At 42.0% G+C, this 27754-nt stretch overlaps 1 protein-coding gene across 6 annotated transcripts in view; it reads right to left on the bottom strand.

The window, feature by feature from the left end:
* LOC124006760 (microtubule-associated serine/threonine-protein kinase 3-like) overlaps positions 1 to 27754 on the bottom strand; it is a 164992-nt gene that overhangs the window by 19827 nt on the left and 117411 nt on the right. For 5 of the 6 annotated variants that reach the window (XM_046316886.1, XM_046316888.1, XM_046316892.1 and 2 more), the window contains 12 exons: positions 15973 to 16061; positions 9651 to 9720; positions 7361 to 7439; positions 5980 to 6137; positions 5716 to 5791; positions 4986 to 5195; positions 4352 to 4453; positions 3880 to 4012; positions 1599 to 1660; positions 1418 to 1509; positions 828 to 1036; positions 439 to 577 (listed from right to left, as the gene is read on the bottom strand). In XM_046316886.1, coding sequence (XP_046172842.1) covers positions 439 to 577; positions 828 to 1036; positions 1418 to 1509; positions 1599 to 1660; positions 3880 to 4012; positions 4352 to 4453; positions 4986 to 5195; positions 5716 to 5791; positions 5980 to 6137; positions 7361 to 7439; positions 9651 to 9720; positions 15973 to 16061 — 1419 coding nt within the window. The remainder of the gene's footprint in view (positions 1 to 438; positions 578 to 827; positions 1037 to 1417; positions 1510 to 1598; positions 1661 to 3879; positions 4013 to 4351; positions 4454 to 4985; positions 5196 to 5715; positions 5792 to 5979; positions 6138 to 7360; positions 7440 to 9650; positions 9721 to 15972; positions 16062 to 27754) is intronic. The other variant, XM_046316887.1, reaches the window with a different exon arrangement.

The following is a 27754-nucleotide window of genomic DNA, read 5'->3' as shown; positions in this document are numbered from 1 at the left end:
ATGAAAAATGGGGGAAGATTTGATTTATAATTTGTCAATAATAATCATGGGTATTGATACAAAATGATGTATACAAAACCAATATACCAATCAATAATATGTACAGTACATTTATACAAATAATGTACATAATGAAAAATTGCTGGCAACTTTATTATGACTAACTTTAGCATTTCATAATATTAATTACCTATTTATTTCTTGTTCTTTAAATTTAAATTTAAAAAATAGGAGGAGAGAGAACAATGTGTGTTTACATGTGTTTTATTTGTGGTTGCTTGGCTAGTGTGACATGTTGGAAAGAAATGATTCATTAAAAAAAGACTAATAAATAAATAAAAACCACCAGTCAGCACTAACAGATCTGAGACCAGGCTATATCTATCTACCTTCTCAGTGACATTATCTGATCTTACTATAGAGATATTAGAGACTGACTTGTCTGGTTTGAGATCCCTGTGGACGATGCCATAGTTGTGGAGGTACTCTAGAGCCAGCACCGTTTCAGCAAAGTACATCCTGGCCATGTCCACAGGCAGGGGGCCCATGTTCTTCAGCAGGTTGGCACAGTCACCTCCTAATGGCACACAGAGACAGATACTCGGTTTATTGAGTTAATTCTGACATTGAAATATACTACAATGAAGTCCATTCAGCAGTTGTAAAATTATGAATGATTAATCCCAACCTAAAAAGTGCATTTGGTAAGAAAAATAGGAATGGACATTAACATGAACCAGTATTTCTACAGCAGTTTATCCCCCCGGGTGTCAGCATTCTGTCTTCCACCGATTTGGGTCCGTTAAAAATAAGAAAAGGCTAGCTACCTTCCACATACTCCATGACCATGCACAGGTGCCGGCGCGTCTGGAAGGAGCAGTACATGGAGACCACGAAGGGGTTCTCAGCGAAGGTCAGGATGTCTCTCTCCACGAAGGCCTGCTGGATCTGGTTCCTCAGCATCAGGTTCTGTTTGTTGATCTTCTTCATGGCAAAACGCTGCTTGGTCTCCTTATGGCGCACCAGATACACAGCCCTGTCAGAGAGAGAGAGAGAGAGAGAGAGAGGAGTCAATATGTTGGACACATAGCAAAGGCTAAGTTAAATCAACCATACATTACTCTGTCAGACAGAGAAGGACACGGTTAGCCATAAACGTGATAAAGGTGGCTTGAAACCACACATTCATAGCTCTGTAGGAGAGGGAACACATGATGTAAGTGCTGCGGTATATATACTTATTTGAGGTTTAGGAACAGAAAAGGGACAGGGCCATGAATTGAAGGTTGAAAATATGAGTACGAACTGTGAGTAAATCCAAATTACATATCCAATTCAAATCCTAAATGACAACTGAAACAGGTTTTGGATTCCATCATGTAACCGTCCTGACGAACACCAGAGAAGTCTCTCTCACCCGTAGGCTCCGTTGCTGAGGAGTTTGGTCATCTCAAAGTCCACCTCGCAGGGCTTTCGCCGGGATCGTAGGGCCGCGCTCAGACTCTGGGACTGGGAGGACGAGAGTAGAGAAACGTTATTCTACTGAAATACATCAAACCGGTCATTAAAAACCTGAATAAAATATAGCGAATACTCACAGAGTCATCAGTCTCTGGTGTTTCCGCTATCCCACTGTCATAACTGGTCATCTGAGCAATTTCTGTAGGAGAGAGAGAGAGAGAAAGAACAGCATTTTATTCTCAACATTTAGTCAAAGCCTATAGGGAGTTGACATTACTGCACATTAACACACTTTTTTTTTTTTGGCAGTTAAGAAAGAGCAATCTGTTGACTTTGTCCACCTAATAAGCTGAGTCTGAGAAATCCCAAATGAGAGGAAATGAGGTGGAAACCAGAAGTGGCAGCAACACATGTCAGACATCCATTAAGAAAACCACAACTCCAGAACACTCAAGTGGATGTTCGTGTGTTGCGTGTGTGTGTGCGCGCGTCTTGCATGTGTAGCGTTTATATACATGCACGTGTGTGTGCATCCCATCAGTGATGTATGAACAGCAGGAGGTAGCGACTCGGAGGGGGGGGGGGGGGGGGGTCGTTCCGTCGTCCCCACAGAGACCCTAAACCCATTTCCAATGCCACTTAACATCTGTCCCTGCCTAGAAGGCTGCTTCCAGCACTCCAGGCTACTGGACAAGGAAAACACACGGAATAAGCCCAGGGGAAATGAGTGGAGAGACATTGGCAAATGAGGACGGAGGTTAGTGAGCCAGTCTGTGTGTAGAACTGTTTCAGCTCTATAGGGAGACCATTCGTTTCTAATTAGTCAGAATGAACGTTGGGGTTTAATTTAAATTGAGAGAGAGAGAGAGAGAGAGAGAGAGAGAGAGAGAGAGCGAGAGAGAGAGAGAGAGCCATTAGGATGGCAGTCTGTTTAGTACAGGACACATGATACTCTACATCACCTTTGTCTTAGACCTTCTTCATTGGTGTTTAATACTAGCCTGACAGGTTATATTAGCTTTGCAAAAAAATATTTACTGTAATGCTGATGCAATATTTTGGTCACTGTGGATACTGAAATGGTAGCTAGTACTTCTAGAACTAGTTCTTTTGTAGTAGTTATACTGCAGTAATACAAGTCATTCTTCTCTAAAAACGGATAAGATGTTCAGCTCCAGCAGTGCTTCCAAAACGTTTAGACCCCAATAGCCACAACATACAAGTTTTATTGTTTATTTATCGTAGTACATTATCACAGTACATTACAGAGGGAGTTTTACGAGGAACAGAACGTGCAAGTTAATAAAAATGGGAAATTATTTTTCTCAAAATGTAGGCTTTAGTGTTCTGATGAAGCTGGTTGGGGTTAACTAGATTCTGTGTCAGGATCATATTCTTATCATAGAATTATATTTATCACACCTTCATCAGGTCATCAACGTAGCTGGGACTTCGAGAACACAAAGCATGGCAAGTGATTGGATGATCCACAATACAATGGCTGCGTTACGATTCTCTACCTTTCTCCAGAAGATTGCACTCGTTCAATCCCCCTCATGCATTTAAAAATCATTGGATTGGTGCAAGCATGGCTGGAGGGAGTTGCCACCATATTTCTCACTCCATTTCCTTTGAAATCCACGAGGGGGTACACTTCCGGAAAAGGGTGAAGAATTGGAATGTACATCTTGATTACTTCCTTTATCAATGCAGCCCACTACTGGAATGAGTTAACAGCCCTTGCAGCCTTCATCAGAAAGCACTCTTTTCATTTCTGACCGTGTGATGTGCGGCTGCACCTCCACTAACTTTGGTTTCGGCCAGGGCTCTCCAACCCTGTTCCTGGAGAACTACCATCCTGTAGGTTTTAACTCCAACCCTGTTCCTGGAGAACTACCGTCCTGTAGGTTTTAACTCCAACCCTGTTCCTGGAGAACTACCGTCCTGTAGGTTTTAACTCCAACCCTGTTCCTGGAGAACTACCATCCTGTAGGTTTTAACTCCAACCCTGTTCCTGGAGAACTACCTTCCTGTAGGTTTTAACTCCAACCCTGTTCCTGGAGAACTACCGTCCTGTAGGTTTTAACTCCAACCCTGTTCCTGGAGAACTACCATCCTGTCGGTTTTTAACTCCGACTCGAGTTAAAACCTACAGGACGATAGTTCTCCAGGAACAGGGTTGGAGTTAAAACCTACAGGAAGGTAGTTCTCTAGGAACAGGGTTGGAGTTTAAACCTACAGGAAGGTAGTTCTCCAGGAACAGGGTTGGAGTTAAAACCTACAGGATGGTAGTTCTCCAGGAACAGGGTTGGAGTTAAAACCTACAGGATGGTAGTTCTCCAGGAACAGGGTTGGAGAGTCCTGGTTTAGGGACGGTCTACCTACTCCCTAAAAGGTCAAAAGTCAAACTTGACGTACCTTCCAGGGGGTCCCGTGTGAGACCCAGCTGGCTGATGATGTAGCGGGGGATGTCAGTCTTGATGCCCTGGCCCTCTTTGGCGTGACCCTCGGCAGCTTCCAACAGATGGTAGAACTCCTCTGGATCAAACTCCTGAGGAGAGGACAACACGGGGACACGGGTTTCACTTCTGGAACTCTTAGTTTTAAGTTCCAATGGGCATCGTCTGTGTGCTGTTGGCTTTTCTCTGGGTTGATGGTGATGTTATTGTGACAATGAGGACTAGCAGGAGCAAGAGGAGGATGGATTGCATCTATATGGCTTGTCACAACCAGATAGAACTTGTACTTAGTATTAGGACTCAGTGGTTTAACTAGTCACACCACATGGTCAGGAAAAACTTCTGTCCCTAGTTGCCGTTTAATTTGTGCAATGTCTGAAGTCATGGCCATGTGCTTGGTAGCTAACTAGCGACAATCAGGCGAGACATACCAGGCATTCCAGGAGGCGCGCCGGCCTGGCGATGACGATGAGGATCTTCTTCACCAGCTCTTTGATGAAGTTCACCTCCTGGCTCTCCGACCGGGACGTGGACTATAGATACAGAGCACAGAACACACTCGTTCAACATTTCACACGGACCTGTGAGCTGCTCAGTGCTCGGGACTGTAAGCACCATTAAGTGAAAGGGAGGGAGTATAATAGGAAGCATGCATGAGGGGAGAGGACATTGAGAAATACAGAACATCTATAAACAAGTTATTAGTAGTTACAGATTAGAAATTGTGCGACGAAAATGACTTTGAATAACAGAGGTAAGGGAGCACTGTAAACCAAATTATTTTGGTGAAAGAATCGGTTTGATAGTTTCAAAGTCCTGTGCAGTTAATGTGCACCGACATTGTACTTACAGTGTACTTATTACTACGGTAAAAGGTTGATGGCTGCTAAAGTTAACCAGTGATGGCAGGTGGCACCACACTCTATACTACCCTTTACACTTTCCTCATCTCCTTTCCTTCATTATTCCAGATTTTGTAGAGTAGAGGACACAAGGAAAGAAAACCCCTTTTTCATTACATTCATTAATATTACACTATTGAGATGTACCGAAAATGTCACCCACCTCCTGGAAGAGCCTCTCCAGCTTGTCGGTGAGCTCACAAAAGTAGCGTGACGTGACGTGGCCCAGGCGGCTCTTCTCCAGGCAGTCGCGGACCAGCTCGATGATCTGGTGGTGGGCGAACCCCAGCACACCGTCCGCCAGCGGCAGCACGCTCTCCGGGGAGCTGGTCCTGATGATCTCCTGAATCCTCTCCTCCATCTGGGCCGTGGCCTGGAGAGACAGAGGGGTGGAAAGGGTTAGAAGGAGAGAATGTGTTGAGAGAGGGTGACAAGGTTCAAAGGTGAAAAAGTCCAACTGTTAAGACATTAGCATTTGTTTTGATAACAAATAACCATTGTTAATGCTGGAATCCTTAGATGTTACATCCATTTTTGGACTTATAAATTAATGATATATATACCCATCGATTCTTGAATAATATAACTTATAAATGCCTCAAATACCCCAAATATAAGATTGAAAACAAGGTAAACAAGTTAAATGAATGTAAACAAACACTGTATAGCCTCAAAACATGGATAAAACTATACATTAGATATTATGGAAGGTCAGTACCTGCATTCATAGCTCTGTCTATGAATTTGGGAGAGGTTACATTTCTTCAGCCCCACCCCTTAGCGTTTTTAGCGAAACAGGCGGGGGGGGGGGGTTCAATTTGTTATTGTTTCAATTAAGGATTCTAGCTAGAAGGCAATACGACATTATAGATCTAACTCAGTTGGCTCCTCACCTTTGGAAAGCGTTCCTTGTAGACATGGTTCATCATAATAATCTCATGATCACAACAGGAAGGGGATCTTCCAGGGCTGCAAATACATAGAAATACAAAGGAATGATCAGTAATTATATTACAACACGTATCTTACAGCACAAATACATTGGTATAGTTTGAATCAACTCTCACATAAAAGTATATAAACGGAGGATACTATTCAGCGACCGTTATCCCCGGCATCTATAAAGGTGTGTGACCTTGCCCGGCCTTCGTACGTACCTGAGACTGCGCGAGCGGGGTCGCATGGGCGTGGTCCCCCTCCGTTGGTCATCCCCAGCGATGCTCTCCGTGCAGAAGTGCTTGGAGAGGAAGTGCAGCTCGTCCGGCGTGGGCTGGAAGGGCAGCTGGTGCAGCTTCTCCTGTGATGAACAGGACGACTGGAAATGAAATGAATATACATTGAACGAGAAAAGATAAAAAGAAGAACGAGAGGCTAACGCTTTGATTGACGTCGTTGCACGAGAGAATGGCAGTTATCAGGAGAGTGTGTGCTTTTTGTGACTGCCGTGTTCATTTGATTGGGCACGTTCATTACGGCACCTATTCCCTTTTACAGTGTCTCCAAAACTATGGATTGAAACATATGGGTGCTGAAATGGCTGTGACGGTACATGAAAGCTAACAAATTACTGTGAACTTTCCCTTTTATTCTCAACACATTGTTCTGAAATAAAATCCAAAAAGGATTCGTCTTCAAGTGAGCTGCAAAGACCCGTAGCAACCAGATGTGTAAACATAGCCTGGACAAACACAGTTGCCAGTCTTACTCCTTCTCCATAGTAAATTCTCTAACAGTAATCCTCACCAGCCTCCGACAAAACATCAAGTATTTATCGACTCTAAATGAATGTCCTCATAAAACTTGGCTGTAAACAAACAACCCATTACTTTGTGTGTGGAGACGTGCTTACTGGGCTTGTGTGTGTGTGTGGTCAATCCTGCGTGTGAGTGTGACGCATAGGTGTCAGAGTTGGCCATTTCCTGCCTGTGTGATTTGACTTTGTCAGTAAACAGATCAGAGGTGTGGGTGGTTATGTGCGTGTGTCTCTGTATGTGTGTGCAAGAGTGCGTGTCTCTGTATGTGTGTGCAAGAGTGCGTGTGTCTCTGTATGTGTGTGCAAGAGTGCGTGGCCACGGACACGTTGCCGCGTGTGTCTTTGTTTATGTGTGGGGCAGAGCTGTTGGCTTTGTGTCAGGGCCATGTTTACTCCCTAAAAAAAAACCTGCTGGCCCTAAACACATTTCTGGTGGTATGTCAACCTGGGAGACACTAGCAGGAGTATCTGTTCGCCCCTCATTTGACTTCCAATAGCCTACAGTACAGCACCGGTCACTGAAGAACAGACTAGAGGCAGTCTATCAAATGATCATTTCACATTGAAACATCGTGATTCAAATGAGTTCTTACATTTCCAGTGTTTTGGTATCTGTATTTCTTGGGGGCAAACGGTTTTCCATCGGTATACTGTATGTGAAGGGGTTTAGGTTTCACAGCCTTTTAGGCATTGCTTTAAAAAGAATCTAGCTCACACATGTAATAACTCATTGAGTTGATTCTTAAGTCATTGTAGCAAAGTGAGTGGTAAGGTATGGTACGTACAGAGACAGTGGAGCTGGGTGTATTGGTGCCATAGCCAGAGGAGGGCAGAGATGCCAAAGACCAGCGTCGTCCATCAGTCCTACTCAAACACACAGACAGACAGACAGACAGAGAAAGAAAGAGGCAGACGGCACCATTAACATTGAACCCATCCATTACTAATCAGGAATGAGAACTGTAGTTATGAACAATATATTACAATACCGCTGAATGATGTTCAAAACAAGAAGCTAGTTGAGAACACCTTTATTTAACCAGGCGAGTTGAGAACACCTTTATTTAACCAGGTAGGCAAGTTGAGAACACCTTTATTTCACCAGGTAGGCCAGTTGAGAACACCTTTATTTCACCAGGTAGGCCAGTTGAGAACACCTTTATTTCACCAGGTAGGCAAGTTGAGAACACCTTTATTTCACCAGGTAGGCCAGTTGAGAACACCTTTATTTAACCAGGCAAGTTGAGAACACCTTTATTTAACCAGGCAAGTTGAGAACACCTTTATTTAACCAGGTAGGCAAGTTGAGAACACCTTTATTTAACCAGGTAGGCAAGTTGAGAACACCTTTATTTAACCAGGTAGGCAAGTTGAGAACACCTTTATTTAACCAGGTAGGCAAGTTGAGAACAAGTTCCCATTTACAATTGCGACCTGGCCAAGATAAAGCAAAGCAGTTCGACACATAAAAGAACACAGAGTTACACATGGAGTCAAACAAACATACAGTCAATAACACAGTAGAAACAAGTCTATATACGATGTGAACAAATGAGGTGAGAAGGGAGGTAAAAGGACATGGTGGCAAAGTAAATACAATATAGCAAGTAAAACACTGGAATGGTAGATTTTCAGTGGAAGAATGTGCAAAGTAGAAATAAAAATAATGGGGTGCAAAGGAACAAAATAAATAAATAAATAAATACAGTAGGGAAAGATAGTAGTTGTTTGGGCTAAATTATAGGTGGGCTATGTACAGGTGCAGTAATCTGTGAGCTGCTCTGACAGCTGGTGCTTAAAGCTAGTGAGGGAGATGAGTGTTTCCAGTTTCAGAGATTTTTGTAGTTCGTTATGTTACAGCCATATTCTAACCCCCCCCTTCATTAATCTACACACAACACCCCATAATGTCAAAGCAAAAACAGTTTTAGATATTTCTGCAAATGTATAAAAAAAAAAAAACAGAAATATTACATTTACATAAGTATTCAGACCCTTTACTATGGACAATTCCTTTGACCTCAGGGATGGGTTTTTGCTCCGACAGAGTGTCGACAGTTCGACGCTTATATAGACAGGTGTGTGTCGTTCCAAATCATGTCCAATCAATTGAATTTACCTCAGGTGGACTCCAATCAAGTTATAGAGACATCCCAAGGATGATAAATAGAAACAAGATGCACCCGATGTCAATTTTTCGTCTCATGGCAAAGGGTCAGAATAATTTAGGTATTTCTGTTATTTATTTGTAATAAATTTGCAAAAAATGTCTAAAAAACTATTTCAGTTTGTCATAATGGGGTATTGTGTGTAGATTTTATGAGTAAAACTTTATTTTATTATTATTTTCTATCAATTTTATAATAAGGCTGTAACGTTACAAAATGTTTAAAAAGTCAAGTGGTCTGAATACTTTTCCGAAGGCACTGTATACAGTATACCAAAACTACCTCGTATATGCGCATATGGACTCGGTACTGGTACCCCGTGTATATAGCCAAGTTATCGTTACTCGTTGTGTATTTATTATTACTTGTTATTACTTTTCTATTATTCCTCTATTTTATTTCTCTCTGCATTGTTGGGAAAAGCAAACAGTGGCCTAACATGATGTTACCTGCCTGGTCTGTGAATCATAACATTAAAGAAAACTCTATTCAAATAGAATGTGTTGTGGGTAGAACAAAAATACCTTTCAGGCTATTTGTGAAAGACTGAACCCTTGAACCTGTGATTTATAGATCTGTATAAAGAGCCAGTCAGAAGACAGTGAGATCCTGCCTTCGCTTCTCAAAAGAACCGTTAACTGTCTGCATCAGACTATAATAGCACCAGAATTTGGTTTTATTGTAAAAAATATATATATATATAAATCTATCAAGATTCGTATTTCCTTTGTATCCCACATTTGTTATGATGTCTGTCAGATAATTACCAAGAGAAAGCAAAATTATGACCGAGTTGAAGTATGAATTACTTTCAGGAAATTGTTAAACGAAACAAAAAAAAACATCTTATTCCTGCAAGCATGATAGTTGAGCAGAGGTACTAATAGAACATGCATTTCCTTATTACCTTCGTGCAAAGGAGAAGTGGGCTGAGGCACTAGGAGAGAAGTTTCTGGGACTGTCTAGAGGACTCGTTCCTGTTGTTCAGAGGAAAAGCAGACAAACAAGGGAAGATTAGAAGTAAAAAAAATAATTAGGGAAGATTAGAAGTAAAAAAAATAATTAGAAAAACATTTCATAAACCTGAAATAAAAGCATTTGAAATTAATGAAGTTAAAAATAATAGAGCATAGAATCAAACCCACACCAAATTGAGAGTTGGTCTAAGCACTGTCACATTGATTCATGGATATGAAAAACCATAGAAAGTCTAATAAACCAGCATAGATAAATTCAATTTACTCTTAGCTATTTATTGTACTTTATACCGCATTTTAGATTTGATTGTGTTTCCTTGTCTCTTATCTGATGGAGCGTAATCTAGGAAGACTGAAAGCCTCTCAAATGGGACTGCTCTGCTTGAATCAGTAACTACATAATATTAACAATCTACATCGCCTTCGAATCATCGGGAGACACACAAGAAATGTCTCACACACAAAAAAAATGTTTAATTCTTTAAAATGTCAATATAACGTTTTATGTGCAATTGTCCCAACCAATGAATAATTTATTATTTTTTACCCCCCTCAGGTGTCAGTCAAAAAGCAAAAAGAAGTGTGAAATTACCCATCTTTAAAAAATAAATAAAAAGTCTTTGTTGACTAAGGAATATCTCAACAGACAAAGACAATTTATTTAAATGGCAGCTGGTTCTCGTGTGTTGTAAAAGCAGCACACACAAAACAGCTGAATATCAAACATCTGAAAGCTAAGAGGCGCACAGTACTTTCAGCTCAAGGAGCTCGGGGAAGAATGGACTTCTGATTTGCTTTACAAATGTGCTAGTTGTAAGGCACCACAAATGCATGACAGGTACTGTACTCTAGAAATACATGAAAGGTACACTACCTGCCTAGCACTAGCATGCTGATTAAAACTAATTATTAAAAATGTATGGATTGAATGTGGAATAAAGACCTGTGGGCTACGTATGTACAGGGACAATACAATCTACTGTAAGAGTTGTCTATAGGCTAATACCGTATTCTAAATAGCTATGTAAATGAAATGGCAGAAACAAAGGCAGTCTGGGTGAAGACATCTGGCTAGAAAATGCACATTTTCTGCCATCCATAAGGTGATGGTTATAGCCCTTAGCCAACAGACGCGAATATTCGAGGTCTTGGGGTTTCATTCCAGACCTTAATGTCCCATAGTGGAGCCTGAAGCGTCCTCTAGCAGGGCGGCCCTTCAAATTATTCCTCTATCCCTCTCTCTCTCCAACCCACCATCCATATGGACAGCGTGCACTTATTACCCACAGCCCTACAGTTTTGTGGCTACTGCCTCAGGCTACTCGACACATCAAACAGCGGGGCCTACAATTAGGCTTTGTGTTCACTCACCGATAAGGTGAAGAACCAACCATCGGTTCAACGTTAATTAGACATAATGAACTCAGTAGCCGAAGGGGGGACAGTTAATAAACAGCTCATTAACTCAGGCCAAAGATGTCCAACCCCTGCGACGAGTCTGACGATAGCGAACGGGCTTTGCGGTACTGGGGTAGCAATGGTGGTACTGGGGAACAGAGCGAGGCTAGTGAGATGGTGATGAATGGCACCTGTTTAATTGTGGTGTAAATTAATCACAGCTGATGAGTGTTAATAAATAATCACCGGAATGGGACAGAATACACCTGAGGGAAAGGAACACGTAACCCAGTCCAGATGGAGGTCAAGGCCATTATTTGAGATTAATCCTGTATAATCGAATTCTAACAGCCACGTCGACGCAGGATAATACAGATGAATTTGATGTGTTTCGAGAAAAGGTACCGGGATTTGCTTATTTAAACAGTAGCAGTCGTAATAGAGTACGCGGAGCAGACTTAATCTAAGCCAAATACTGTTTATGATTCATACGTAAAAAGAGTTCACTAACGATCCAGAATTCTTAGTAGCTAAACTCAGCAAAAAAAAGAAATGTCCCCTTTTCAGGGCCCTGTCTTTCAAAGATAATTCGCAAAAACCCAAATAACTTCACAGATCTTCATTGTAAAGGGTTTAAACACGGTTTCGCATGCTTGTTCAATGAACCATAAACAATTAATGAACATACACCTGAGGAATGGTCTTTTAGAGACTGACAGCTTACAGATGGTAGGCAATTAAGGTCACAGTTATGAAAACCTAGGACACTTAATAGGCCTTTCTACTGACTCTGGAAAAACACCAAAAGAAAGATGCCCAGGGTCCCTGCTCATCTGGGTGAACATGCCTTAGGCATGCTGCAAGGAGGCATGAGGACTGCAGATGTAGCCAGGGCAATAAATTGCAATGTCCGCACTCAGACGCCTAAGACAGCGCTACAGGGAGACAGGATGGATAGCTGATCATCCTCGCAGTGGTAGACCACGAGTAACAACACCTGCACAGGATCAGTACATCCGAACATCACACCTGGGGACAGGTACAGGATGGCAACAACAACTGCCCGAGTGGCACCAGGAACATACAATCCCTCCATCAGTGCTCAGACTGTCCGCCATAGGCTGAGAGAGGCTGGACTGAGGGCTTGTAGGCCTGTTGTAAGGCAGACATCACTGGCAACAACGTTGCCTATGGGCACAAACCAAACGTTGCTGGACCAGACAGGACTGGCAAAAAGTGCTCTTCACTGACGAGTTGCGGTTTTGTCTCACCAGGGGTGATGGTCAGATTCATATTTTATGGTTGAAGGAATGAGCGTTACACCGAGGCCTGTACTCTGAGGATCGATTTGGAGGTGGAGGGTCTGTCATGGTCTGGGGCGGTGTGTCACAGCATCATCGGACTGGGCTTGTTGTCATTGCAGGCAATCTCAACCCTGTGCGTTACAGGGAAGACATCTTCCTCCCTTCCTGCAGGCTCATCCGGACATGACCTTCCAGCATGACGATGCCAACAGCCATACTGCTTGTGATTTCCTGACAGGAATGAAAGGGAAGAGCCCGGATCTCAATTCCATTGAGCACGTCAGGGATAGAGGTCGACCGAATTAATCGGAATGGCCGATTAATTAGGGTCGATTTCAAGTTTTCATAACAATCGGAAATCGGTATTTTGGGGCGTCGATTTTGCCGATACCTTTATTTAACTAGGCAAGTCAGTTAAGAACACATTCCTATTTTCAATGACGGCCTAGAAACGGTGGGTTAACTGCCTTGTTCAGGGGCAGAACGACAAATTTTCACATTGTCAGCTCGGGGGATCCAATCTTGCAACATTACAGTTAACTAGTCCAACGCTCTAACCACCTGCCTCTCATTGCACTCCATGAGGAGCCTGCCTGTTACGCAAATGCAGTAGAAGCCAAGGTAAGTTGCTAGCTAGCATTAAGCTTATCTTATAAAAAACAATCAATTAATCATAATCACTAGTTATAACTACACATGGTTGATGATTTTACTCGTTTATCTAGCGTGTCCTGCGTTGCATATAATCGATGCAACGCTGGGGGATGATTTAATAAAAGCACATTTGCGAAAAAGTAGTTGGACAACTGTACCTAACCATAAACACCAATGCCTTTCTTAAAATCAATACACAGAAGCATATATTTTTTAAACCTGCATATTTAGCTAAAAGAAATCCAGGTTAGCAGGCAATATTAACCAGGTGAAATTGTGTCATTTCTCTTGCGTTCATTGCACGCAGAGTCAGGGTATATGCAACAGTTTGGGCAGCCTGGCTCATTGCGAACTAATTTGCCAGAATTTTATGTAATTATGACATCATATTGAAGGTTGTGCAATGTAACAAGAATATTTAGACTTAGGGATGCCACCCGTTAGTTAAAATACCGAACGGTTCCGTATTTCACTGAAATAAAACGTTTTGTTTTCTAAATGATAGTTTCCGGATTCGACCATAGATTCGACCAACCCAAACTCGTATTTCTGTGTGTTATTATGTTATAATTAAGTCTATGATTTGATAGAGCAGTCTGGCCCGTAAGCATTCATTCAAACAGCACTTTCGGGCATTTTGCCTGCAGCTCTTCAAAAGCACAGCGCTGTTTATGACTTCAAGCCTATCAGCCTAATGGCTGGTGTAACGATGTGAAATGGCTAGCTAGTTAGCTGGGTGTTGGCTAATAGAGTTTCAAACATCACTCGCTCTAAGACTTGGAGTAGTTATTCCCATTAGTCTGCAAGTATTTGTGGAGCGATGTGTAACGCTGCTTTGAGTGTGGCTGTTGTCGATGTGTTCCTGGTTTGAGCCCAGGTAGGGGCGAGGAGAGGGACGGAAGCTATACTGTTACTCTGGCAATACTATAGTGCCAATAAGAACATCCAATAGTCAAAGGTATATGAAATACAAATGGTATAGAGAGAAATAGTCCTATAAATACTATATTAACTACAACCTAAAACCTCTTACCTTGGAATATTGAAGCCTCATTTTAAAAGGAACCACCAACTTTCATATGTTCTCATGTTCTGAGCAAGGAACTCAAACGTTAGCTTTTTTACATGGCAACTATTGCACTTTTACTTTCTTCTCCAACACTTTGCTTTTGCATTATTTAAACCAAATTGAACATGTTTCATTATTTGAGGCTAAATTGATTTTTATTATATTAAGTTAAAATAACTGTTCATTCAGTATTGTTGTAATTGTCATTATTACAAATATATATATATATATATTTAAATGATTATTATTATAATTTATTTTTTCATTGGCCGATTAATCGGCATTGGCTTTTTTGGTCCTCCAATAATCGGTATTGGAGTTGAAAAATCATAATCGGTCAACCACTAGTCCGGGACCTGTTGGATCGGAGGGTGAGGGCTAGGGCCATTCCCCCCAGAAATGTCCGGGAACTTGCAAGTGCCTTGGTGGAAAAGTGGGGTAACATCTCACAGCAAGAACTGGCAAATCTGGTGCAGTCCATGAGGAGAAGATGCACTGCAGTACTTAATACAGCTGGTGGCCACACCAGATACTGACTGTTACTTTTGATTTTGAACCCCCCCCCACCCTTAGTTCAGGGACACATTCAATTTATGTTAGTCACATGTCTGTGGAACCTGTTCAGTTTATGTCTCAGTTGTTGAATCTTGTTATGTTCATACAAATATTTACACGTTAAGTTTTGAAAATAAACGCAGTTAACAGTGAGAGGACGTTTCTTTCTTTGCTGAGTTTATTTTACTGAAGAAAAGAGCAGTTAACAACATGTCAAAGTAAAATGGGTACTGTAGGCACACACTCTCTTACCAAATGTACATGTACCTGCAATACGTTTGTGCCAGCCAGTGAAATTCTCCCATAGTTCAGCCGTGTCATTACCGTCACTACGTCTCACATAGTTCATCTTAAGGAATGAGTTCTCTAGCAAGGCAAGAATGTCTGACTACGCAAACAGAGGGCCGTTATCAGTGTTTGGCCTGTCAGGAAATCAAACACCCAGGCTGGAATAGATTAAATCCACCCTCTCCTCCCTGTGCATTTCCTTCGTGAGGCCTGCCACTTCTTGATCCATTACAATCACAATCCCTGCTGGTTCAAATGCCAGCGCTCCGATAGCACAGAGCACTCACCCTTTTTAACCATTGGCATCAGAGACTTATCTTTGGCTGTACCACGAAAAGCCTATCGTTTACTCAAGCCTGCTTTTGCCTATTGTCTTATGTGCAACCCAACTATAATGTGCTGATTTGTTATTTTTCACAGTATGATTCTGAAATAATGCAGTTAAGACTGCCTTCAGTTTACAGTTTGGACCAAAGTAGCCTAGACTCACTTGTGTCTGGACACCAGGCTACAACCAAAACTTTACTAAAATAGTTGTACCATCAGAGAGATGTGCTGTATTTCGCATCGTCTTACATTCTTTTCAGATCCCATTTGAAAATCAGTTTCAATAAAAAAATAATTGGAAAAGATTTCTTGCAGAAACAGCTAGTTTGTCACTTTTGTTGTAGAAGACAGGTTGCTAACATTTCAGACAGTGTGTTGTGGTCTACAGAGAGAGCGAGACAGAGGAGGATCTTGCGGGTGGCTAATGAATCAGAAACAGATTGCACTCCTGAAGAGTGCCGTTTCCAGACTGCTTCTGCATTTACCCACAGACAATGGCCTTCATTCAGGGGTAGAACACTCTGGCCAACCAAAGCCTCTTTGCAAGCACAACATTCATTCGGTCTTTTACTCAATCGGACACTTCACACACACCCATCAATACAGATGCCTGTACTTGTACAGTACAACAATTATTCACACACAGACAACCCTTACCTGTATGCGATGAGAGGGGGGAGTGAGGTCGCGGAAGCGCCGAAGACTGACCACTTCCTATCAGGCTTTTTCTGTTGCTCGTCCTGCAGCTATGAAAACAGACAGTAAGAGGTTAGACAGCTAAACTGATGAGAAAGAGGCAACAAAGCCTCATTGTCAGCCAGTGAGTCAGAGTGTTTTATTGTCTAAGTAAACATGCCAGATGTAATCGTAGCTACTTAAGATGCACTTGACATTTCACTGCACCAATACATCACTCTCATCCACAAAAATGACTTTCAGTACACACTATAAAAGACAAACATTAAAGACATGGAAACTCTTCAACACTTTTTCCCTCGTTGTTAGATTGATATAGGTTAGCACTTGGAGTATGATGAAGTGGCCCTAGATGCCATTTTCCCCCTAAGGGAAGGCTAGGGCTGGAGCAGAATAAGGTGACCCTACATCTGTGGGGAACTTCTACCTCGAGCTTTGCAAGTCCACATAACCCAATTCTAGAGGCCCAGATCTCTCCTATAGGTCAATGTGACCAACCAGATATTCCCCTATAGGCCAATCTGCCACAGAAGGTACCACCAAATAATCTCCTCTAGGCCAATGTGACCCACCATGGCTGCGTTTACGCACGCAGTCCAATTCTGATATTTTTACACTAATTGGTATTTTGACCAATCACATCAGATCTTGTCACATCAGATATTTTTCAATGCTGATCAAAATACCAATTAGTGAAAAAAATTATCATAATTGGGCTGCCTGTCTAAACTCAGCCCGTGTCTCTCCTATAAGCCAATGTGACCAACCAGATATCTCCTATAGGCCAATCCTGTCCTAGCAGGCCCCAACCAGCAGGATCCATTAAACATCATTATAACCCCCCGAGCACTATATGACCAGGCAGTCTCAGCAACATGAGTAACGGATTCATCATGAAAAAAAGTCCTCATTAGTGCCTCTGGTTAGTCGAAGATGGGCCTTGTCTGTGGATTATTACACACTGCAGACCTGATTCTACACCCGGAGGAAGCTAAAAATACTGCACAGCTGGTAGTGAGCAAATTCAGTTAACAGTGACTTTCATGTAGAAAGAGGTAAGTGATGATTCTATTGGGGAAAGTCAATTTGCATATTCATTGAACACACAAAATATAGGGCTAGTCAGGGCCGGCACAATTACCGTATACCTGTGTAACTGACGGTTAAAGGCATGAAAATAAAATAACCGTCATAACCATAAAAACTCTAACCATCAGCTGACTGAAGCCCCATTTCCATTCACCAATATGTGACTGCAGCTGGCTTCGCTATCGTTGCTAGCTAGCAAGATGTTGAAGAATTACACATACACAACGCATGTCTCAAGGCTTAAAAATCCTTCGTTAGCCCCGTCTCCTCCCCTTCGTCTACACTGATTGAAGTGGATTTAACAAGTGACATCAATAAGAGATCAAGCAAAGCTTTCAGCTCAATTACCTGGACACCGGTGCCCCTGCACATGGACTCTGAACCGGTACCCCTTGTATATAGCCCCGCTACTGTTATTTACTGCTGCTCTTTAATTATTGTATTGTTGGTTAAGGGCTTGTAAGTAAGCATGTCACTGTGTTTCACCTGTTGTATTTGGTGCAAGTGACAAATACAATTATATTCATCTGGTCAGTCGATGTCATGGAAAGAGCAGGTGTTCTTAATGTTTTGTATACTCAGTGTATTTTCACTACAGACATCAATACCCACATCGCGCTGCAGTATATAGCTTTCCCAGATGACATAGCATGAGAAAATACCCCCATTCCTTAAAACATGGGGCAAATCCACTGCAAGGTCAGACCTCAATGACATTGCGCAACCTCCAGCTCAGCAGAGAGCCATGTCGTTTCACAGAGAATTAAGCTGACATTGAAGCACATTTCATACAGTGCGAATATAACTAGACATCTTGTCCATTTCAGTGTTTTAGGATAGGAGCTGAGGCTTTGATAGAGAGCGAGTGAGAGTACGGCGCAGTAGTGTGCCGCATCATGGCTAGAGAACAGTGTCATTCCACAGACGAGCATATACAGGAGTATACTAGGTGTGTGACACACACGCACCCTGGCTGTCTGTCAGGTCTGTGGCGAGGCAGCTGCTACAGTTGACATTGCACCAAGGGGTGCTCCGATCTTAATGCTCTCTCAGTGAGGAGTCACTGCCATGTGAGAGGATTGCATTAGGTGTGCTTCAGGCATTCACCCCTTCTCCTCTGAACACTAGTCATTTTTCTGCTGTAGGGTTTTCAACATAATGGCTCAATTCCAAATCTACCCTTGGCACTTCACATAGATCTGAGAAGGCTTTGTAGAATCAATCAATCTCAATCTTGCACTCCGATAGACTAGGTGAGGGAATAACTACATTGTTTAAATTCAGCCATATTTCCACATGCTTCAATATGGCTACCATTGTTCCTGTACCTAAGTAGGCAAAGATAACTGAACTAAATGATCTGCTTTGAGAGGCTAAGCAAGGACCATATCACAGTCACCTTACTGGCCACCCTAGACCCATTTCTTTGCTTTTCATTTTATAAATTCTACCCATTTATCTCCCACATTTCGTGGTATCGAATTGTTAGTAATTACTATCTTGTCTCATCGCTACAACTCCCGTATGGGCTCGGGACAGACGAAGGTCGAAAGCCATGCTCCTCTGAAACACAACCCAACCAAGCCGCACTGCTTCTTAACACAGCGCGCATCCAACCCGGGAGCCAGCCGCACCAATTTGCCGGAGGAAACACCGTGCACCTGGCAACCTTGGTTAGCGTGCACTGCGCCCGGCCCGCCACAGGTGTCGCTGGTGCGCGATGAGACAAGGATATCCCTACTGGCCAAACCCTCCATAACCCGGACAACGCTAGGCCAATTGTGCATCGCCCCATGGACCTCCCTGTCACGGCCGACAGAGCCTGGGCACGAACCCAGACACTCGTGGCAGAGCTAGCGCTGCGATGCAGTGCCCTAGACCACTGCGCCACCCGGGAGGCCCTACACCCTAGACCCATTTCAGTTTGCACACCAACCATACAGGTCCAGAGATGATGCAATCGCCATTACACGGCCCTATCCCATCTGGACAAAAAGAATACCTATGAAAGAATGATTTTCATTGAATCATGACAGCCTAGGACATCCACATCCGGAATCTTCGTCTGAGACCAACCACCTAATGAAACTGAGGAGTATTTATGTCTGTAATAAAACCCTTTTGTGGGGAAAAACTCATTCTGCATTGGGTGGGCCAGTCTCCCAGGCGGGTGGGCCAGTCTCCCAGGCGGGTGGGCCAGTCTCCCAGGCGGGTGGGCCAGTCTCCCAGGCGGGTGGGCCAGTCTCCCAGGCGGGTGGGCCCATGCCCTCCTAGGCCCACCCATAGCTGTGCCCCTGCCCAGTCATGTGAAATCCATAGAATAATGCCTAATTAATTCATTTCAATTGACTGATTTCCTTATATGAACTGTAACTCAGTAAAATATTTGACATTTTGGCCGGTTGCGTTCATATTTTTGTTCAGAATACATCTCAAAAGCTGTTACAGAGGTGCCAATGTGAGTAAGTCAACTATAGTTTGTTTGAATTTGTGAATATCCTAGCTCCTTGCACATGAAGGAACCATTGCATCTCCTTCCATGTTATCATAGGGACGCTTTTGGTGGAATTTGCATTTAAGTGAATCAATAGCCACGTTATAAATCAGCAGAATCCTACATTTATTTGTGGGCTTAGAGAACTCACTAAACTCACTTCCAATACATCATCCACAGGAGTATGCTGTTTGTTTGGCTTGGACACAGGCCCCCATAATACCACATGCTTTTTGTCTGATTATACCAAAGGACAATAGGATTTCAGAGACACGGCAAAATAATGGGATTGCTTTCACAGAGCCAACAGTGTGACATGGTCATAGAGGATAGAGAGAACGTTTTCTAACGAACAAGCCAATTTATCTTTAAGTGTGTGTTCATGTGCAATGGAGGCTGGCTGATGAATAACAATAATGATAGGGTTCCGTCTTACACAGCTGTCTTCAACTCTGGAATGAATAGGAATTACGAAAAAAGCGCTGCCTCACAAGATATGACTTGAGGTGGACAAACAGTTGTCATTAAGTCAGCACCGTTTAGATTAGACATTATAAGAGGGTCATACATGCTTATGACAAGTCTTACAAGCCATGATAATAATAATAAACACATTATCCTTGTTCAGACTTACCAAGTGGTAGAGCATTAATAAGGGTTTGAGAGAGAAGATCAAAATATGACGTCACATTATGTCTACGGATAAAACAGTGAAATTGGTTGGCATTACCCTTATGTTGGGGCGGCGGGGTAGCTTAGTGGTTAGAGCGGTGGACTAGTAACCGGAAGGTTGCAAGTTCAAACCCCCGAGCTGACAAGGTACAAATCTGTCGTTCTGCCCCTGAACAGGCAGTTAACCTGCTGTTCCTAGGCCGTCATTGAAAATAAGAATTTGTTCCTAACTGACTTGCCTAGTTAAATAAAGGTAAAAAAATTTTTTTAACTCATTAAGGGATTTTCACCTATGGAAACTCCTGGTCAGTCATGTGGACCGGGCCATTGTGAAATGTCAATCAGGAGAGCCTAGACCAAAACCAAAGAACCATCAGAAGAAAACTAAACCCAAGGCCTATCTTGGCTCTTTCTTGGTGGGGACAGAGAACTGCTGTCATCAGGTGGGGACAGAGAACTGCTGTCATCAGGTGGGGACAGAGAACCGCTGTCATCAGGTGGGGACAGAGAACCGCTGTCATCAGGTGGGGACAGAGAACCGCTGTCATCAGGTGGGGACAGAGAACCGCTGTCATCAGGTGGGGACAGAGAACTGCTGTCATCAGGTGGGGACAGAGAACTGCTGTCATCAGGTGGGGACAGAGAACTGCTGTCATCAGGTGGGGACAGAGAACTGCTGTCATCAGGTGGGGACAGAGAACTGCTGTCATCAGGTGGGGACAGAACTGCTGTCATCAAGTGGGGACAGAGAACTGCTGTCATCAGGTGGGGACAGAGAACTGCTGTCATCAGGGTCGTATTTATTAAACGTTTTTCAACAGAAAACAAAAACAAGTGTTTCTTATTGGACAAATTCAAGTAAGTCCTCCCTATTTCGGGTACGTTCTTCCATTTGGTGCCATATCAATAAGACCCAGGATGTGGCTCCCAGCCATGAAACATTCATCAGGATAGCCAACTGAATAATATCCGGTTCCCATGTGCTCATTCAACGAGGATCAGGTTTAACCCAGTCTATTTACACCAAGAGAGTGCCACACTTCTGCCCATTGGGCACACCCACAACAGCCCATCTGCACACACACACCCCTAAAGTACACTGCACACACACACACCCCTAAAGTATTGATTGAACATCTGCTCAATCTACTCCCGAAAGTCCCCCACTCTGTGTCCCCATTCTCATAGAGAAAGTTTACCCCCACAAAGCAACAGTCTTTAACTGGAGAGGCAGTGACAGGGCCAGGCAACGGCAACATGATTCTAGCTACCGTATTGTATTATGTCAGATGGTGGTATGCTTTGCCCCTACACAGTACAGGCTAGGCTATATTAGGGATATTGTGCCACTCTTGGAGTACAAATGGACATTGACAAAGGCTTCTCTAATGTTGAAAGTCAACACCCATTTTAGAATGACAGCCTTCATTAGTGTTATTTTCCTTTGACATGGTATACAGCTCAGAATGACAGATTTGAAAGGGGGAGAGATAAGTAAGAAACGTGGTTGTCTAATGATGCTTCAAACTGGGGATAAAGGAGCCCTGGGCAAAGATGATACAGAGAAAGTAGGCCAGTGCTGACTGTATGCTGTGTTCTGCATGCTGCAGATGTATGAGATTCTTGGAACAGCTCAAGTCTCAGTGATATGCCAGTGCTGACTGTAAGCTGTGTGCTGCAGATGTATGAGATTCCTGGAACAGCTCAAGTCTCAGTGATATGCCAGTGCTGACTGTAAGCTGTGTGCTGCAGATGTATGAGAGTCCTGGAACAGCTCAAGACTCAGTGATATGCCAGTGCTGACTGTAAGCTGTGTGCTGCAGATGTATGAGATTCCTGGAACAGCTCAAGTCTCAGTGATATGCCAGTGCTGACTGTAAGCTGTGTGCTGCAGATGTATGAGATTCCTGGAACAGCTCAAGTCTCAGTGATATGCCAGTGCTGACTGTAAGCTGTGTGCTGCAGATGTATGAGATTCCTGGAACAGCTCAAGTCTCAGTGATATGCAAAACCGGTCCGTCGTAGACTCATTCACTGGCGCTGTTGTTCTCCATGTGAATTCGGCACTTCGCTAGCTAGCCAGCCATCGGTCTCTTACGCAATGGAACTTAGCGGGGGTTTTTGTGTGAAAAAGGTAATGCCAGGTTTAGGTGCTGTGACAACATGTGACCCGTTTCAGAAAGCAAGGCGTATGTCGCCGTCACTACTTCAAAAGGAAAGGCATTTTAACTTCTTATGGCTGGGGGCAGTATTGAGTAGCTTGGATGAATAAGGTGCCCAGAGTAAACTGCCTGCTACCCAGGCCCAGTTGCTAATATATGCATATTATTAGTATATTTGGATAGAAAACACTGACGTTTCTAAAACTGTTTGAATGATGTCTGTGAGTAAAACAGAACTCATATGGCAGGCAAAAACCTGAGGAGAAATCCAACCAGGAAGTAGGAAATCTAAGGTTTGTAGATTTTCTACTCTTTGCCTATCAAATATACAGTGTCTATGGGGTCAAATTGCACTTCCTAAGGCTTCCACTAGATGTCAACTAGTTGGGCCCAAGCTTGCTGTACAACATTAAAACCTATTCAGTCTGTCTACAAACAGGCTTGCGAAGTGCTTGATAGGAAGCCCAATAGCCATCATCACTGTTACATCCTCAGAAAGCATGAGCTCCTGAGTTGGGAAAATCTTGTGCAAAACACCGACGCATGTCTTGTATTCAAGATCCTATAAATGGCCTGGCTCCTCCCCCTTCACTCAGTACTTTTGTTAAACAGAAAACCCAAACATATGGCAGCAGATCCACTCGGTCTGCCATGAGAGGTGACGGTATAGTTCCCTTAAGGAAAAGCACCTTTAGTAAATCCACTTTCTCTGTGAGAGCTTCCCATGTCTGGAATACACTGCCATCAAACACACAACTGCACCACATATCACACGTTCACAAAATGCATGAAGACATGGCTAAACGTCAATCAGATTTGTGAACATAATCCCTAGCTGTGTGTTGCCTCTTTCCATGTTGTCAGCTGTCTGTAGCTTGTGAGGTGTGGAAACACTCTGTTGCTTTTATGAATTTTGTCTTGCTACTTTTTGTTCTATGTTGCTCTGTCTGTGTGCTATGTCTTGCTTGTCCTATGTTGCGCTGCATGTGCTCACTGCTCAATGATTGTCTATATTGTAATTGTTTTTAATAACCTGCCCAGGGACTGCGATTGAAAATTAGCCGGCTGGCTAAAACGTTGATTAATGTGCACTGTCCCTGTAAAAATAAAATAAACTCAGTCTTTAGAACCTTGTTTGATGCTTCTACTGTGAAGGAGGGGGGAATGGGAGCTGAATGAGTTGGTGGTCTTGCAGAGTGGCATGAGTTGACCACGCGCGTTCACATGAGTTAGCTTGAGTTCCATTGCATTTCTGAAGACAAAAGGAATTCTCCAGTTGAAACATTATTGAAGCTTTATGATAAAAAAAACATCCTAAAGATTGATTCTATACATCATTTGACATGTTTCTACGAACTGTAATATAACTTTTGACTTTGTCTGAACTACGTGATCGCACATTGAGCATTTGGATTACTGGGCTAAACGCGCGAACAAAAAGGAGGTATTTGGACATAAATGTACTTTATCGAACAAATCAAACATTTATTGTGGAACTGGGATTCCTGGGAGTGCATTCTAATGAAGATCATCAAAGGTAAGTGAATATCTATAACGCTATTTATGATTTCTGTTGACTCCAACATGGCGGATATCTGTATGGCTTGTTTTGTTGTCTGAGCGCTGTACTCAGATTATTGCATGGTGTGCTTTTTCCGTAAAGTTTTTAAAAAAATCTGACACAGCGGTTGCATTAAGGAGAAGTGTATCTATAATTCTACGCATGATAGTTGTATCTTTTATCAATATTTATTATGAGTATTTCTTGTAAATTGATGTGGCTCTCTGCAAAATCACTGGATGTTTTGAAACTACTAAACATAACACGCCAATGTAAACTCAGATTTTTGTATATAAATATGAACTTTATCGAACAAAACATACATGTATTGTGTAACATGAAGTCCTATGAGTGTCATTTGATGATAAAGTTATTAAAGAAAAGTTTTTTAAAATCTGGCACAGCGGTTGCATTAACCTCTGAGCACGGAACCCGGTAGCGGGCTGAAATTCCACAACATACGGTGATCGCTACATAAATAGTCATATTAAACATTCATGAAAATACAAGTGTCTCACATGTATCGAAAGCCTAGAATCTTGCTAATCCAACTGCTTTGTTAGATTTAAAAAAGGATTTACAGCGAAAGAATACGATGCGATTATCTGAGTATAGAGCCCCATAAAAAAAAAACAATTTCAACCAGCACAGGCATAACATAATCACAAACTGCATTAAAATAAATAGGTTACCTTTGACGATCTTCGTCAGTTTGCAATCCCAATGCTCATTGTTACACAATGAATGATCTTTTGTTTGATAAAATCAGTTTTTATAGCCTAACACGAAACATTTTGTGAACCAAATTATTTATTTCTGGAGAAACCTAACTTGATTATTTAGCAGACATCACTTGCTTATATTCAGTCAACATATATTTTAAGAATATCATGGAATATAATTGAACATTGTCGTTTCTCCATGCTTGTCTCAGAGCAGCGTGAAACGTTGCTGAAATAGACGTCCACAGCGGGAAGACTATATATGACGATATTTGAGATGATTGTTTTAAAAATAACAGTTAACAATTGTAATCTGAATAAAGGCCAAAATATAGCCCCGCTAATAGCCTTAATGACGCTGTACAACGTGACCATGCGTTTGAAAGAGTATTTTCCAGTAAGAAACTGTTTGCCTTCATTAGACAACTTTGTTCCAATATTTCTGCAATTCAGTGATAATTATTCCCATAATGATTTTTTATGGATGCATAACTAAATCAACATCTGCATTTTGAAAGTTATCATTTTAATACTGAAAGCATAAAGATGCTGATGAAGATGTACGGTATATGCTTTTACATTTGGATAATAAAGCATTTTGAAGATATAAGCCACCTGCATTTGTTTATTAGGCTACTGTGCAGTCTGACAAGTAAACATAGCCTAAAATACATATTGTAGTAAACATGAGAAAGTGCCTAATTCCTTACCTAAGGGAGAGCAGGCCATTTCTAGACTTTCTCGGTGACCTCAAGTACCTTCAATAATGGCTGTACTAGAGAATGTGGACACGCGGGAGACGCGGGAGACTGGGGTTCAAGGAAGGAGTAGGCTGTCCTTGTAAATAAGAATTTGTTCTTAACTGATTCCATATGTTATTTCATAGTTGTGATGTCTTCACTATTATTCTACAATGTAGAAAATGAAGAAAAACCCTGGAATGAGTAGGTGTCCAAACATTTGATTGATACTTGCTTAATTAATTAGATTAATATTATGGTGTTTCTATTCCAAGAAAAATGAAAAACCCTCTGGGTTTGCGTTAGAATGGAATGGAAAATATGGCACTGTACAACGTGACGGTCAGCAGTACAGTACTGGGCTATTTAGCTAAAGAATCCCCATGTCTTGCGGGCAGGGCACGTGGGAGACCAGACCGGGGTTCAACTCCATGATGGGGATTAAAGAGTAGGCTGTCATTGTAAATACAAATTTCTTCTTCACTGACTTGTGTAGTTAAATAAAGGTTACACTAAGAGCATAACATTTCTGCAGCCTCATTTTCTAATTATAGTCTAACCAATACCCAAACAGAGATTCAGTCAAATTTAAAATATCATTGATTTATCAAGACCAGTCCCCATGCCCGTCTCAGAGCAGCACAAAATGGTGCTAAAATAGAATTTGAAGCAAAAGCCTAAAACTATTGCTTCTAACTACAATATGCTCTTTAAATAAATAAGTCCTACACCACTTTTAGCAGCACATTACTCAACACTAGTGAGACTCATATCGCATACACTATATAGAAAAATATGACATGACTCTCCCCCAATAATTACATTTCTGTAATTCAGTGATATTTATTCCCATAGTAATTCGTTATGGATCCATAACTAAATAAACATTGGCATTTAGTTTGAACGTGCAGACTGGCACTAAGAACAGAACAGCAGGAATGTTTCCCTAGCCAGCGCCATTATTAGTAATATTTTTGTTTTCAAATAATGTAAAATGAGTGAGAAAAAGGCCATTATTGAACATGGGGTGAGACATTGTGACTAATTTGTAAATAAAGCCAGTTTGTTATTTAGAATGATCTATTTCTGTTTTTAGAGGGAGAACAACCAAAAACCTAGTCATGGGTCTCCCAGTCGAGGGAGGCACGGTATTGAACCAGCATCTGTAGCAACACCGTTGCACCACTCAGACACTGTACAACGTGACCGGTCGGGAGAGGCCTAAAGTACTACAGTAAGAGCAAAAAATAAATAATAATAATAACCTTACTGTAACAGTTTTAGTAAGTAATACAGAGGTCATGAACAATTATCGGTTTCTATTTAGGCTTATGTCGCCAATTCATTGTCAGAGACACAGTAGGACCCAAAGCATAATCAGTGATCTAACTCCCCCTTGCACTGGTCTGGAGCAATGAAGTGGTGACGCGGGGTACCATACTAAACCACATTACCTCTAATTCCCGTGGCATAAGCTCGCAACTTCTAAAGGAGGATCCACTGTAGGCCAAGGACTAGATAGTGTATTTTTACCTGAAGTTTTACCTTACTGTAGGCTACTACTTTTAGTCTTGAATCTTTGGTTGTGTACTACACTACTCACTCTGTTTAGCACATGTGAATCCTTAAAGCGATGCTTGGGGCTAAGGTTTAAGAGTGTGAACGATGCTGAGTGGGTGTAGACAAAGAAGAGCTCTCCAGTACATGTACCAAAACAATCAAGGACCATTTTCTCAAGTTTATCAACTTTCAAAGTAGAATTACTTTCTATTGTTCCTCAACTTCAGTGTATGATTTTCTATAATAATAAAAAAAAAATCACACATTTAGTCTTCTTTGAGAGAGGCAACAAAGGAACACTGCCGAGAGACAAATTGTGTGGAAATCGCTCTGCATTTGTCTTGAAAGTTGTTGTGCTGTTCGTACACTCTATTACATGAATTTCCTGCATTCACTAGCTTCTAGTTCAGCAAGGCTTTAAAATTCATTTCCTTAGTTTAGAACACTGTTTTGCTTTCCAATCCGAGAATATCCAAAGCCTTATCTTGACCCCTTGTCAACAACACGAAGTCATGATTCATCTCATTTTTTTTTTACTTCTTCGAGCTTTGCTTCCTTGTCAGGTGAGCTGACATCAGCCCAATATACAACAGACTGGCACAACACTGAAAGAAGGAGGGAAACCGACAGAGATACCTAACAATACACACATCCCCAAAAATGTTTAGAAATTCATTAAGAAATAACAGAATGAGCCATGTCATATATCAGACATGGCTCATTCTTTTATTTCTTCTATTATC

Source organism: Oncorhynchus gorbuscha, linkage group LG20, assembly GCF_021184085.1.
Source record: "Oncorhynchus gorbuscha isolate QuinsamMale2020 ecotype Even-year linkage group LG20, OgorEven_v1.0, whole genome shotgun sequence".
Taxonomy (NCBI): Eukaryota; Metazoa; Chordata; class Actinopteri; order Salmoniformes; family Salmonidae; genus Oncorhynchus; species Oncorhynchus gorbuscha.
This window is presented reverse-complemented; position numbering and strand designations above follow the sequence as displayed.